A 16,063-nucleotide genomic window follows, 5' to 3' on the forward strand; every position below is an offset into this window, starting at 1 on the left:
TATTATTTTCGGAGGACCTTTTAATAACGTTCTTAATATGCTTGTAAAAAATTGTTGAAAAACTTAAGAGTTTAAGCATAAATTAAACAAATTTGGATTGAGTAAGGACTAATATTGAGTGCAAATTTTTTTTGTAGGGATTAAAAAAGCTATTAAAATTAAGTAAGGACTAAACTTACAAGATCGCAATTTTGTAGGGACCAAAAACATAATTAACCCTAATTTATATGTTATCTAGTCGAGTAATAAAAAAAAAAAAAAAACCTATCTAATACTGATGTGGCAGTATTTTAGTTTGGTATAAATCTAGAAAAAGGGTTTCACTTTGTACTTTGAAAATTCGATTGAAAGAGTTAAGAGAAGAAGTAGTGATCAGAAAAGATGTGCAATTCAGAAGGTGAATGCAGACCATTGGGTTTTCTATTAGGTCTTCCTTTCGCTTTTCTCTGTCTTCTCATCTCAATCGTTGGTGTACTCATCTGGATTGTCGGGTAAATTACTCTTCCCTCTCTTCTGGGTTACTTTGATTTCTTCATATTTGATCTGGGTTTCGATCTAATCGCTATAAAAATCAAAACTTTTATTCATATTTTGCAGATTGGCGCTTACTTGTATATGCCCTTGTTGTTTATGCTTAACTATAATTGTGGAACTTGCGCTTGAATTGGTCAAAGCTCCATTGCATGTCATGGAGTGGTTCACCTCTAAGATCCCCTGCTGAGAGAGAGAGAGTTCCTTGGACTTTGACTTTTTTTTTTTAAAGTATTTTTGTTGTTTTGATTGGGAGTGATTTAGGGTTTTTAAGGTTGATGTTTGATTTTTTGGGTTTAATGAATTTTAGTTGCACAGAAAGAAAATTATAGTTTTGTTTCTTACTGTTAATGATATCTGTGAATTAATTTGTTTATTACTTTGAACTATATGTAGAACTAGTATCTGTATGATGATCGTTCTTGTATGATTTTGCTTTCACATAGTTTTTATCATCATTCAATAATTTCATGTTCATCTTGTTGATTTCAACTTGTATCATCGAAATGAAATTGGACACATTCAGAACATTGTAGTCGTCCAATCAAGATCAGATAACAAAGTAGGATTCGTCTTTGTAGCATCTGATGTTGATCGAATGACTACCGATGTCTGAATGCCTGCTTCGTCTTCATCTCACGCGGATAGTCTCTTTGTGTTTTTCCTATTGAATGCGATTGATTGGAAAAGTTATCAGCCTTTTGGTTGAAGTCATTGTCCACAATAATTGAGAGTTTGAATGAAAAAAATAATGTAGACTAAAAGAGTTGCGAAAAACTGTTTTAAAATTATTTTTTAAAGAGTTAATCATAATGATTGTTGCAACTTGTATCATAGCAAAGGGCACTTTGCATTGTTTATTATTGAATTGGACTAACAGCTGGATTTGAGGAAACTTATGAGCAATATTCATAGAACAAAGTGATTGTTCATTATTGTATGATTCCACAATTTTATGAGACTGCTAAAACATATCGAGCTCTTTACTAGCAAGCAGAAGGAACACATATTTGCTATAAGGATGCAGAATAGAAGTCTAATTACTTGTATTATTTTATATAGAACCACGTAATGAAATTCTTATTTATTTACAACTTCATAAGGCAGATTTGGATAAAACAGCTTATATCTATCAAGAGGTATCAAACACTAGCGTGTGACTGCTTTGACTCTGTTTCCCCTTCTCCAAGGGCAAGCACCTTAGTTGTCTGTGCAATTTCTGCAACAGTTTCACCTATGGCACCCAAAACTCCACCCTCTTTTCCCTCTTCACTCTTTTCCATCACTTTCTTCGCCGGTTGAATCATGTTTTCTCCAATCTCCGCCACAGTTTCACCTACAGCTCCCAACACTGTACCTCCACCATCAGTAACCTTATTATCCAATGGCTCCTTCACCTTCTGCACAACATCATCTCGAGGTTGTTCATTCTTTCCTTCAAAGCATATTTCAGCTATATTTTCATTTAGCTCTTGTTCTTGTACACTCTTTGTGGAATCATTTGCTTTTACAGCGTCTGCATAAGTAGCATACACTTTGTTTCTTTTCCCTCTCTCTTGACTTTGTAAACTTTCCTCAGTTTTGTTCATTTTTTCTGCATGATGGATTTTAGTTTCCCCAATCACTCCTTGCTCTTTTGCTTTGTTCTCTTGACCTCCTTGATAGCATTCCGCAGTGTTGCTTCCATTAGCAATCTGTGGAAGTGGACAAACAACATTGGATTTCTCAATTCCTTCTTGGTCCTGCCCTTTTGTATCTTCAAAGCTTTTGGTGGTGGTTTTTTCCGATGGCCTCTCCTTAGGTTCCTAATTGCAATTGCCAAATTTTCATTTTAAGTTACAATAAAATGACTACACACATTTTGCAAATTGCATATTAAGTTTCAGGATACATAACAACTAAGTTAATTCACTTAATTCATGTACTATTTTCAAATAGAAACGTTGTTAAGGATGGTTATAAAAAAAGCATAGAGCTTTCAATGAATCAATATATGTATATAAAAGAGAAAGATAGATATCAAGATGAGGCTTTGATATACATATAGAAATAAAAACCTTATTCTGTGAAACTCTTTTGGCTTGTGATCCATCCTCTTTGTTCCTTGCTTCTTGTTTTGCTCTTTCTTGGGCATTTGCAATGGTATCATCCATTGTCTTCTGACATTTGTGTTCCATTATTGTTCCATGCTTTGCCTTCACTCCATCTCTTGTTTCTTTCTCTTCTCTGTCCTTCAATCCTTTAGCAGCTTCTTCCACACCTTTCATTTCAAACTTGTTCGCATTACCTCCAACACCTTTAGCTTCTTCAGCCTCGTTGTATCTACCAGAGTGCAACTCTCCAATATGCTGTTGTTTGTTATCAGTATCACACCCTCCTTTATTTCTCTCCTTAATATCATTCCCAACAGCAGCAAAGTTTTTGTCAAGGTTTTTTCCATGTTTCTGGATATGAACCTCTCTTACTTCCAAAAACGTCTCATGGTACACTCCTCTGCGAAGCATTTGTTCAGATGCCATGGTTTTTGTTTTGTTATCTCACGTTTGAAAACAATGATACACTGCTCTCTACTATTGGTGAAGAAGAAGTTGAAGTGTGAGTTTAAAAGAACAAGATAGGGACATGTCGGTTTGAAGTCTGAAATGTGAAGAGGATGAGGTTTGCATGGGGAAGGACATGTGGTGTAACAAAGTAGCCTAGGAATCATTTTCAAACCAATTGCAGTGATTCAGCTTCTTAATTCAAACAATGCCACGAGCTAACTTGTCAGATTAATTGAGACACGTCAAAGTTTAGAAGAAGGAATGTTTTGTTATTACACTGGAGTTCTCTGGAACACACCACACCTATTACCTCGTTTATTGGTTCATCACTTGGTATTATTCATATTCCTTCCTTATCACCATTCCTTCCATTTATTTCCACTCAACGTACCCATCATCATATCTTTTTTTTTTTTTTTTGACGTTATCATCATATCATTATATAAATATATGTACATTTTTTACGCGAAGTAAAATTTCTTCCATAAGGTTAACACATATTTTTGGTTGCTATTCCATTAACTTGGTGTAGAATTTGAAACTCACAATATTTCAGACAACTAACTAGTACGATGATTATTAAATTTTAACTTATTGTGCTGATATAGTGCTATATTACGCACAATATGTGTGCTATTACAGTTTGATCTTAGAAACTTTTTTTTTTTTTTTTTCATAAAGTAAGTATCTTTTACATGCAACTATAAAGAGTGATCTCTCAAGTCAAGTAGTATTGTAATGGCCGGCAAACTACTCTCCCTAAATGCTATATTATCCCACTCTATGTTAGAACTTGTGTTGGGGGTCTGCTGCAATAACTTTACCAAGAAGATGAACATGATGAAGTGTGCACATAAATTCCAAAGCGTGTGTGGGACACACTAGCCTTTAGGTTCGATTCGCCCCTACCAGTTATGCCAACCGTATGCAAAAGGGTTATACCGGCAAATCCCCTTCAGGATACAATTGAATCATTGACGTGACTTGCACATTCACACCAAGCATATCGACAATGGTAGTTTACAGAATAAAGTTCTGTCAATTTCCCTCGTGCACTAGAGAAAAGAAAGAATGATTTAGTATAATTTTCGGCAGAACTATGACACACGACAAAATGATTTTATGCCTATTTTTCTGAATGATTTTCTGCCTCCATAATGTCTCTATTTATATAGAAACTTATGTCCTTTGGTGAAGAGACACAACCATTTGAAAGAGTTTGTTCATGAATGGTTACATTGCTTCAATTGTCAAGCAATACACATTTTCACTAAAAGGTCTTTATTTAACCATTGCAACTTTTCAAATATATTTTGGAAATTTCACTCACAATCCCCCACCATTTTCAAAATATATCTAAATCCATTATTACGGAAATATCATGGTTTCAGATAAAGGTATCTCACGATTTGAACCTTTACTTAGTGAGTTAAGTTTTCACTCATCCCCAAATAGTATGGTAGGCAAGCTTTGAACCAACTATTCATAGAACAAATGTGCATAACTCACACTTGAAATCTCGGTATCATTGATCGAATTTTAGCAATGACACATTTGTTAAGGCCTTGTGTCCGCGTATCCTTTTCATGAGAATATAAGAGTCAAGCCCTTGAATTCTATGAAGCGGCCCCACTTCATTCTCATATAGGTAGACTATATCAGAAATGCTCCCATAATAAGCATTCCAGCAAACATATGCTATACGTCTATTAAGAGAAAAATCTCATCCTACCACATTCATTATTATGGTCCAAGTACTTTTAATCTCTTGGGATGTATCTATTATCAAGTACTTCAATCATTCTAATAGTGTATTTTAATCATTGAACTCAAGACTTGATGTTATTCAAGTGTGAGTTGATTTTCCACCATTGATGATCAACTAGATATGGGCTTGTACCACATTCCTAATAATGTCTTCAATGTATTCAACATCATTTTCAAAACATCATATCGTTGTCAATCATTTCGTCAAATAATTGCAAGATTTTCTTTTAACTTTTATAAACTTTGAATATTCAATCATTCACATAGATTTTAAATTCTCATAATAAACTTTGAATATTCAATCATTCACATAGATTTTAAATTCTCATAGCCATGTCTATGGATCAACTTATATACTCTTGATAGTATTCACCAACTATCATTATATCATGACACTTTTGTCAATTGAGTATATTGTAGTAATACACAAAATTTTATGTCATTACACCGTTGTTATTAAAATATTTAACATGCATTTCAATTTGTCAAGATATATCATACATTGAATGCATTAAACATACATAGCAAAATGTAATATAATCATAAAAGAATGTCATAATCAATTTTAACTTCATAACATGGGTTTAAACATGCAAGTCATATCATACAAAACTGAAAACCTTTTATAAATATTTAAACAATGAACAATATGAACATTCAAATAGACTTACAATGCACCATTAATAACATCATCTGATTTGTCCCCAAACGGCACACAGAGAATATGCCTTCACGGTTTTGTGAACTGGGCTTAAATTGTTGAGTTGCAAAATACTCAAGTATCATTATTGTTAAAGGGTTTGGCTATATATAGCCTTATACACAACTTGCATACTAAGTAACCTTGTATGCATACCCTTCAATACACTCCCCTAATCTGAAATCTACTAGAAAAAATTACAGATTAAGGCAAACAAAGACATAACAGAAAAATACAACTCAGAAACACATATCAACAGTCTAGACTATCAAAATCACATATTCCAAGCTTGGCTCTCAATCTGCAGAAGCTTTCTAACTTCAGAGGCTTGGTGAATATGTCAGCAATTTGATCTTCAGTCTTGCAGTGAACTAATTCAACCACTTCATCCTTTGTGAGATCCCTTAAGAAGTGAAACCTGACATCAATATGCTTGCACCTTCCATGCATGACAGGATTTTTGGAGAGCTTGATGGATGAATTGTTATCACAAAAGAGTTTTGTGCTCTCTTCCTGTGTCTGATTGAGATGATGAAGAATCCTTCTCAGCCATATAGCTTGACAGGCACATGATGAGGCTGCAACAAACTCAGCTTCTGTAGTAGATAGGGTAACAATAGGTTGCTTCTTGGATGACCATGACAAAGCTCCAGTTCCCAGCTTAAACACATAGCCTGAGGTACTCTTTCTATCATCTAAGTCCCCAGCATAATCTGAATCAGTCCATCCCTCAAGTCTGTAACTCATTTTCTTCTTTTCATACAATATTCCAAGACTGACAGTACCTTTAAGATACCTAAGAATACGTTTCACAGCTGCTTGATGCATCTCAGTTGGTTTTTCCATGAATCTAGCTATTAAACACACTGAGTAAGCTATATCAGGCCTTGTTGCAAGAAGATACATTAAGCTCCTATCATTTGCTTAAAGCTGGTTACATCAACACACCTTCCACCTTCATCTTTTGTAAGCTTGCTTCCTGGCACAATTGGATTGCATACCACGTTACAAGCTTCCATACCAAACTTAGACAAAATTTCTCTTGCATATTTCTGTTGATGTATGAATATACCCTTTGCATTCTGAGTTACTTCTACTCCAAGGAAATATTTCATCTTTCCCAGATCTGTCATTGCAAAATTCTTCTTCATAGAGTCTTTAAATTCCTCAAACAGTTCTTCACAATTTCCAGTGTAGATCAAATCATCTACATATAAGCTGACAATCAGTGTTTTACCTTTAACATGCTTTACAAACAAGGTATGCTCATGAGGACACTTATCAAACTTTTCCTGAAAGAAATAGGCTTCAATCTTACTATACCAAGCTCTTGGAGCTTGTTTCAAACCATATAATGCCTTCTTCAACTTGTACACTTTGTCATTTCCCTTTCTTTGGTACCCTTCAGGCTGCTCTACATACACATTCTCAGTCAGCTCACCATGCAAAAAAGCACTCTTCACATCTAGTTGATATACACTCCAGTTATTGCAAGCAGCAACAGACAATATGCTTCTTATTGTGTCCCACCTTGCAACTGGTGCAAACACCTCATTATAGTCTATTCCATACTGTTGAGAGTAGTCTTTAGCTACCAATCTAGCTTTATACTTTTCTACCTTCCCTTTCTCATTCAAATTGGTTTTATAAACCCATTTAACACCAATCTTTTTGGCACCAGAAGGTAAGCTAGTGAGATCCCATGTTTCATTTTTCTCAATGGATTCAATCTCCTGATCCATTGCATTTCTCCACTCTTCATGCTTCACAGCCTCTTCATAAGTAATAGGGTCATTATTGGTGCTAAACACAGCTAGATTATGTTGTTCTATCTCATCTTCTAGCTCTTGACCAGTGACATAATCATGCAGATATCTTGGCTTGTTTCTTGCCCTTCTGTCATCTGGTTGATTACTGGTTTCAGCTTCAGAATCTTCCCCAACTGTGCTATTATTGTCTGATGATTCACTGCTGACTTGTTCATCATCTTCATTTACATTTTCTTCATCACCAGTGGGTTCATTGTTGCCACCATTACCATTTTCATAGCTGTCTTCCATTTCTATCATTCCAGTTGTGACTTTCTCATCCCAATCCCAACCCTTTGATTCTTCAAATATCACATCTTTACTGATAATGGTTCTCTTTGAAACTGGATCATAGAGTTTATAGGCTTTGGATTCTTCACTGACACCAAGCAATACACATTTTGTGCTTCTGCTATCTAGCTTCTTCCTATTCACATCTGGAATGTGGACAAATGCAAGGCAACCAAACACTCTAAAATGTTTTACTGTGGGTTTGACATCACTCCATGCCTCTTCTGGGGTAATGTTTTTGACTGATAGAGTTGGACTTCTATTCATCACATATGCTGCCCATTTGACTGCTTCAGGCCAAAACATCTTAGGCACATTTCTTCCATTAAGCAAGCATCTCACTATGTTCATCAGAGTCCTGTTTTTCCTTTCTGAGACACCATTTTGCTGAGGTGTGTAAGCAGTTGTTAGCTGTCTCTTGATGCCTTGATTGCTGCAGAAGTTGTTAAACTCATTAGAAGTAAACTCTCCTCCCCTATCAGTTCTTAAGCATTGAATTCTACATCCAGATTCACCCTCAACATATGCTTTAAATTTCTTAAACACTTCAAAAACACTGGCTTTATCATGCAGAAAATAAACCCATGTTTTTCTACTGAAATCATCTGTAAAAGTAACAAAGTACCTATTTCCACCATTTGATTGTGGATTGATAGGTCCACACACATCACTGTGAATCAACTCCAGCTTCTTTGAGGCTCTCCACTTTGCTTTCTTAGGAATTGACTCTCTATGTTGCTTCCCCATCATGCAATCAGAGCACACATCAGTTTCTTCCTTCAGTACAGGCAAATCTCTCACCATTTCCTTCTTCACTAATGTATTCAAACCTTTAAAGCTCAAGTGTCCATATCTATCATGCCACAGCTTTGTCTCAGTTATGTTTGATGTCTTTAAGCACATAGGGATAATAACAGGTGCATATATGATGTACATCCTATTGGATGACATCTGTGTAGACATTATCAATCCCTTTTCTTCATGAAACACTTTACAAGAGTCTTTTTGAAACACAATAGTGAGATTCTTTTGTTGAAGCTGACCTATACTCAGAAGATTGTTGCTCAAACCAGGCAAATAATGCACATCTGTTATCACTTGAACTATTCCTCCAATGAACAATTTCAGATTACCCTTTCCCATAACATGCATCTTTGAATCATTTCCTAACTTCACTGAGGATCTAAAGCTATCATCAAAGTCAAACAACCAGTCTTTAGACCCTACCATATGATTACTACAGCCTGAGTCCAAGAACCATACCTCATCTTTGGCCTGAACTAAATTTTGATGCTGTGCCATAAGGAGCATTTCTTCACTATCATCAAATGCTGCATAATTTGCATCATTTTCACCCCAACTTGGACATTCACTCTGATAATGACCCAGTTTGTGACACTTGAAACATTCAACATATTCCTTTCCTTGTCTTCCTCTTCCACGACCTCTGGATCCAGTTCTTGCACCCCTTCCACGCCCATTACCTCTTCCAGAGACCTTTAGTGCTTGTTCCTCCTCTTTAACAAGCTGAGATTGCATTCTTTGTTCATGAACAAGAAGACTGCTCTGTAACTCATCAATGGAGAGTGTTGTAACATCGTTTGATTCCTCAATTGAACACACAACTTAATTGAATCTTGAAGTCATAGATCTTAACACTTTCTCAACAATCACAGTTTGCTCTAATCTTTCACCATGAGCAGTCATACGATTAGCAATTGCAAGAGTTCTTGAGATGTATTCATTCACAGTTTCACCTTCTTTCATAGCAAGAACTTCAAATTCTCTACGTAAAGTTTGCAATTGAGCACGTTTTACCTTTGTTGAGCCTTGATACTTCCTTCGCATGGAATCCCATATATCTTTGGCAGTGTCACGAACAAGAATAGTCTCCATGATTGATCTATCTATGGATTGAAAGAGGTAGTTCTTCGCCTTCAAATCACGAAGTTTGCTTTCATCTGCAAGCCTTCTCTGTTCTGGTGTTGCGTTTGGAGGTGCAACCGTGACTCCATTTTCAATCAGGTTCCAATATTCTTTGGAACGAAGAAGATTTTCCATTAACATGGACCAGTGATCATAAAATCCGTCAAACTTTGGTATTGCAGGTTGGAGAAACGATGAAGATTCCGTCATGGTTCCAAGGTAGAAGATGAAGGAGGGTGGAAACCGCCGTAACTGTTTTGAGAACCACCGTAACTAACTTTGTTTCTCTCTTTCTCTCTCTCCTAACAGTCGTAACAAACTCTGTTTCTCTCTCTCTCTCTCTTCAAACAAAACTGCATTTTTCTTTTGAAGTGAGAAAGAATTCAGGGCCCTTCTAAGCTCCTGATACCACTTGTTGAGTTGCAAGATACTCAAGTATCATTATTGTTAAAGGGTTTGGCTATATATAGCCTTATACACAACTTGCATACTAAGTAACCTTGTATGCATACCCTTCATAAATCCTAGTCATGCAATTTTTCGATTTTTGTTTGTTGTTAAGTAATAATAAGAGACAAATTCAAATATCATCATTCTAAAGAATTCAATTGAGTCCTTATGTTTTCATTTCAGCGAAAACAGTAAAACATGTGCTGGGCTATATGCAAATTTGTGATATATTGCACTATCATACTTATTTTTATCATTACAAAAATTTATAGCCACGTAATTTTAAAAACACAATCTTCCATACTTGTATTTTTATCACTTCTATTTGGATCTTCATAAAACAGCAGTTCCTTATTTTCACTCCAATCAAATGTTCAAATTTAGTGTCAAATTTATCCATGAATTTCATGCATTAAAATAATTGTAATGCCACAACTAAATGAATTCATATAAATCGATTATGTACCTTTCACTATGGTCATGAATAAATAAGAATTTGAGCGTTCATCTTTCCATCAACGTTGCAGCCATTAATTAATCACAAATAAATCGAACCTAAAGATTGTTAGAACTTGTGTTGGGGGTCTGCTACAATAACTTTACCAAGAAGATGAACATGATAAAGTGTGCACATAAATTCCAAAGCGTGTGTGGGACACACTAGCCTTTAGGTTCGATTTGCCCCCACCAGTTATGCCAACCAGATGCAAAAGGGTTATACCGGCAAATCCCCTTCAGGATACAATGGAATCATTGACGTGACTTGTACATTCACACCAAGCATATTGACAATGGTAGTTTATAGAATAAAGTTCTGTCAATTTCCCTCGTGCACTAGAGAAAAGAAAGAATGATTTAGTATAATTTTCGGCAGAACTATGACACACAACAAAATGATTTTATATCTATTTTTCTGAATGATTTTCTGCCTCCATAATGCCTCTATTTATATAGAAACTTATGTCATTTGGTGAAGAGACACAACCATTTGAAAGAGTTTGTTCATGAATGGTTACATTGCTTCAATTGTCAAGCAATACACCTTTTCACTAAAAGGTCTTTATTTAACCATTGCAACTTTTCAAATATATTTTGGAAATTTCTCTCACACTCAACACATAATTTATCGTGAATCGCGCGAATTTACTATGCATATGTTCAGTATTATGGTGTGTGTGACAAAATCATGGTGGGTCATCGTAATTCTGACATGTGGGTCATCGTAATTCGGACATACCCATTGTGATATCAAACATACACTTTTAACATGATACTAGTGTGATTGTTCAAAAAAACATGATACTAGTGTTTGGGCACCAATGGGCAAATGGCGTGATCCTTGGAGTGTAAACAGCGTGCATTCAAATCTGACATGTGAAACTTATAAATTACATGAGATTCTCTTGCATTTTTTTTATTCAAATCAAAAGCTTTAGAAAAGGCAACTTCAGCATCTACTTGATTTACAACAAGACACCAAATCCTTCCAAGATATACTATTCAAATTGAAAACATATTTGGTACAATTAAAGGCAAATTTCTGCCTAAACAATGAACATTTACAATTTTAGACATTGGACCATCCAACCTTTATTGCCCAATTACAAGAACCGAAACATCAAATCAAATATTTCCTAAATTTGAAAACAATGGATTTTCCTCTAAAATAAGTAGAACCTTACAAACAAATTAATTTGTCAAGGTTCAATAGTTGTTTTTTTTCAATGAGAAAGTGCTGCATAGAGAAGCTGATTCCAAGTATCAGGAAGTCCAGGAAGACACCAGTGGCTACAATCAGTTGCCATAACACCACTATAACCTTCAGGATGTGCATCTTTTCTGTATTGTGAAAGAGTTGTCACATCTAAGAAATAAACTGGCTTACTCATCCTTCTCAACACCTTGTTCACCACCATCCAAGCCATTGGTGTCCCTCCAGGGTATTTCAAACCAAAATATGGCACTTTCTCACTCATGCATGACTTTGTTGGTTGGTTCCAATCTCTCCCCCTAATACCATACACCATATATATTTTTAGAGCTTAATTTTAATACAATGTACAAAAATGTTCAATGTGTGTTGATTAATGCATACATTTAATTAATTAGATATTAATAACTTACTGGTAATGTACAGGAGAAATTCCTAAGAAGAAGACTTTGGTTTGTGCTGGATTAACATTCATTTCAACCCACCTAGCCCAAGTTTGTAGTCCTTTGTAGAATGCAACAAAACGATTCATGTCTTTATACAACTTTTTATTCTCCTGAATATAATCCCATCTGTCATGAATTTTTCAAGTCACAAAAACATTAGCATCATTAATTAATCATGGCAATAAAAATATGAATAATATGAATGTGAGAGAATGATCCTACGGTTGTGAGCTTCCAGTGTGGGTCCACCAATGCCACGTGTTGAAGATCAACACATCCATTCCTCTCCAAGCTTCACCACTCTTGATTGAGTCAAGCTTCAATACTCGTCCTTCTTTATCATGATCAAGGTCCACCAAGTATGCTGTGCGGTATAGAAATAACTCAAGCCCATACTCCTAAAAACAACAATAACATTTAGTTATATACATAGATTGCTTGTGTTCATTTTCACGTTCTTTTCATAAATTATATGTAGTTATTTACTTATTTCACAAGCTATAACCGTTATCTTAATGTTCAATGTTAGTATGTCACTATTGAAGTTCCAGTTTGATACACTTATGACCAATAATTATACCAGTCACATTGTATAAATAGCATTATGAAAACTTATATGATAAACAAACATTATGAAGCAATTAATCAGATTTACTGGTAGGTGGTAGGAAAAAAATGATAAATAGCAAATTATTATCATTCATTACATTTGCTGAAACAGGACCATGGGACCATGAAAAAAAAAGGGTTTCGTAAAGCAATGTTTGTTGCAGTCGTTGTCTATATCATAATTTAGTTACAACAAATGTAATGAATTAAAAAAAGATTAGGATTTTTTGGAATCCTGAAATTCGGTTGGTTACTCATATAAAATTAATTCAAAATTTAAGTTCACTTTATAATAATTTAAAAAATAGCATAGAATTAAATTATTAGATGTTAAATACCAACAAAACTTTAGGTGTCAAAGTGTTAATATAAAAACCGGATGTTTAACAAAAAAAATAATCATTGCTCTAAACATAAATTTATTTGACAACGTTTTATAGGATAAAGTTCAAGGTTTATTATGTCAAAAACAAAGTTCATTTTTTATTTTATTTTGAGAGGACCAAAGTTCATTTTCTTGTCTAGTTCTTTTGCATAGGAACCGCTGAAAATTACTGTAGTTTGCTTTAAGCAAGTTTTGAAAATGAAGTAACAAGGGAAAGAAACAATTCCACTTTTCATCATAAATAAAATACGTCATGAATTTGTGGCATTTGAAACTCCACGTCTGTTCTAATAAAAAAGTTTGAGAAACAATAAAGAATGGTACTATCCTCTCAAAAAAATAAAGAGTAGTACTAGTACCGTTTATTTTCTCTTTGTTGATCTAGACTAGATGAAAAAAATTACATTATGTGCATGTTTGAGTTGGTAAAAAATTGCCACAAAAGTGGGTCTAAGTATCTGAAGACAAACATTTATTATCTCTTAAATTATCATTAGAAAATGTCCCCAACACAAAGGAAAGCCTCCAACCAATCACATCAATTCTTTATTGCTCAAACTTCACTTTAACACACAAATATGCACACCATCATGTTCTAACCTCAAGGCTTGTAATACTCAAATAGATCAGAAGTGTCACAAAATTTCAGTTCAATTTTGTAATAACACAACAAAAGTTTCAAAAAGCAAAACAGAAAATGACATGACTTAGTTAGCTTTCATCATTAAAACAAACAAAAAACCAATTAAAAAAACACTATTGGTTTAAATTTAAATTTTAAAACAATGAAAGTGAATCACGGTTACGGACACCGGACATGACACAGACACTGACACACTGACACAACTAATAATTAGAAAAAATCACATAATTCAATGTAATTACAAGGGTCGGTGTCGTATCGGACGCGACACGTGTCCGACACCGAGACACACATAATCCAAGGAGTGTTCGTGCTTCATTACACAAAAGGCATAAAAGTGAAGGAATGAAAAGAACCAACCTCAAATGTGACTGAAGAGATAGCATCTCTTTGTCTGAATGTGCTTCTAGAATTTGGTACAGCAGCATGGATCATACAAGCTAACGAATTGAACTGGTTTAAGCTCAAAGAGTCACCAACAAACATAATCTTCTTCCCTCTATTACCCTTCAGAAAGTTCAAACCATTGAACCTGCGAAACAATTTATCACAACTATAGCTACAACCATAAAAACCAACAAAAGAACACAAAATGGTAACAAAAATTGTACCTTGGCATGTTACAAGAAAATGGCATCCACCTATATTTCTGGTAAAGCTTATCTTTGCGACCATGTTTCTGACAATTGAACTGTGGATCTATGAAAGGACAAGTTGAAGGGTTATAGAGAGGATATGAAGCGTCGTAGACCCATTTGCCACGGAACAAGTTACATGTTCCTGCAATGTTACTGACTTCAAAGTTGGTCTCATTGCTGAAAGAGTTAAAATCCTCTGATTTTGTTTGGTGGGAAAACAGAAACAGAGTTAGAAGCAGAGCATTTACAAGCACTGAAACCATTTCTTGGGTTTTGTTCCCAACCCACGATTTTTTTTGAATGAAAAAAGGACTAAAGAGTGAAGATAAACTTGTCACCTAATCATGTTCTTATATAATAGTGTCTGCAAAAAGATGTAGAGAGAGAAAGAGGAGGGTTCCACGATCCTACATGGAATGTGGAAACAGAACACCTTTGGTTTCATTTAAGTATTTTTTCTTTTATTTTAGATTTTTTTTCCTCAAAATTTAGGTGGGTTCGACTTCGAGACTCATTAAAGTTGAGAAAGACCTTTACACAGACTCAATGAACATTAACAGAAATATTCACGAATTATCTATCAAAAAATTTCTACGCCGACAACAGAAATTGAATCACGACTTTGCGGAGTATTTTAATTATGCAAGATAAAGTGAAATTTTGAATGTAAGTTGTAACCTTTTAACCTTAGCATCTTGTGGGGTAGGATGTTACCTTAGCTTTAAGATATCTTGGAATCATGTTTGTTGTGATTCAAAAATAATACTTAAGCCACACAAAAAGACAGAACTGAAAATGTCCTGTCATGGAATTGAATTTTTTCTTACTTAAGGATAAAATAATGATTGGACATTTTTGGACATTTTTTGGCTATAAACATGGATCTATGTTATTTCAAGCTATGTGAATAACATTGGTGATTGTCATATTTACCCTTTAGTTTTGTTTTGTGTGTAATATTAATATTATATTAATATATGGTACTTATATTCTTCTTTCAGCTTTTTTCAGTTATTTAAGGATAACTTTGTGTTCAGGTGCAGAGCCTGCCTCAGTTGTGATTCTTCAATTGATTAGGCAGCTGTTGTTGATATACAATGACAGTTTTCACAAGTCAGAAATATCATTTGGAATTTGGATAATTGACCAAGCATACATTAGTTGACTCTATCATGTGCATCTTTTGCTTTTATTAGCTGACAAATTTGAACAAAAATGTTCTTTTTTGGATTATTACCTTATAGGCTTAATTATGTTTCTAGTCCCTATAAAATAGCGACCTTGTGAGTTTAGTCCTTACTTAATTTTAATAGCATTTTTAGTCGCTTTTTTAGACCTTGTGACTAAATTTACAAAGTCGCTATTTTATAGGGACTAGAAAGATAATTAACCCTACCTTATATGAAGCATCTCATTTGTTTGGTTTAACGGTGGCTTTTACCATTTTTACCGTGGATTTTGATGTTTTGGAAGAAGTTTAGTTTTTTTGTAACTTCATCATTTCTACGTTAAAATTGTAATTGAACGCGAAATTTGTTGTCAAAAGCGATTCCAAACATACACCTAAACCTAAGTTAGCTCTCTTTATTGAAAAACCCTTGTTAATATTAAATGG

General features: G+C 34.5%; 4 protein-coding genes and 1 pseudogene across 4 annotated transcripts; 1 reads left to right on the forward strand and 4 right to left on the reverse strand.

The window, feature by feature from the left end:
- Nucleotides 1-303: 303 nt before the first annotated feature.
- Nucleotides 304-972, forward strand: LOC146931701 (signaling peptide TAXIMIN 1-like). Its single transcript, XM_085703263.1, has 2 exons — nt 304-491; nt 598-972. Exons 1-2 carry the CDS (start codon nt 382-384, stop codon nt 719-721), a joined length of 234 nt encoding a protein of 77 aa, XP_085559389.1. The 5' UTR covers nt 304-381; the 3' UTR covers nt 722-972.
- A 581-nt stretch (nt 973-1,553) lies between these two features.
- LOC146931702 (uncharacterized) lies at nt 1,554-4,414 on the reverse strand. Its single transcript, XM_085703262.1, has 2 exons — nt 2,589-4,414; nt 1,554-2,336 (listed from the first exon to the last, which is right to left on the reverse strand). The coding sequence occupies exons 1-2, from the start codon at nt 3,048-3,050 to the stop codon at nt 1,674-1,676; spliced, it is 1,125 nt and encodes a 374-aa protein (XP_085559388.1). The 5' UTR covers nt 3,051-4,414; the 3' UTR covers nt 1,554-1,673.
- Nucleotides 4,415-5,793: 1,379 nt separating this feature from the next.
- Nucleotides 5,794-6,447, reverse strand: LOC146931703 (secreted RxLR effector protein 161 pseudogene; annotated as a pseudogene).
- Nucleotides 6,448-9,266: 2,819 nt separating this feature from the next.
- On the reverse strand, nt 9,267-9,776 carry LOC146931704 (uncharacterized). Its single transcript, XM_085707682.1, has one exon. The coding sequence runs from the start codon at nt 9,774-9,776 to the stop codon at nt 9,267-9,269; it is 510 nt and encodes a 169-aa protein (XP_085563808.1).
- Nucleotides 9,777-11,497: 1,721 nt separating this feature from the next.
- LOC146931705 (protein trichome birefringence-like 39) lies at nt 11,498-14,769 on the reverse strand. Its single transcript, XM_085703264.1, has 5 exons — nt 14,422-14,769; nt 14,171-14,342; nt 12,396-12,571; nt 12,141-12,299; nt 11,498-12,026 (listed from the first exon to the last, which is right to left on the reverse strand). The coding sequence occupies exons 1-5, from the start codon at nt 14,709-14,711 to the stop codon at nt 11,738-11,740; spliced, it is 1,086 nt and encodes a 361-aa protein (XP_085559390.1). The 5' UTR covers nt 14,712-14,769; the 3' UTR covers nt 11,498-11,737.
- Nucleotides 14,770-16,063: the final 1,294 nt, after the last annotated feature.

This window comes from Medicago sativa, chromosome 4 (assembly GCF_051527215.1).
Source record: "Medicago sativa cultivar Bolivia chromosome 4, Bolivia_mono, whole genome shotgun sequence".
NCBI lineage: Eukaryota > Viridiplantae > Streptophyta > Magnoliopsida > Fabales > Fabaceae > Medicago > Medicago sativa.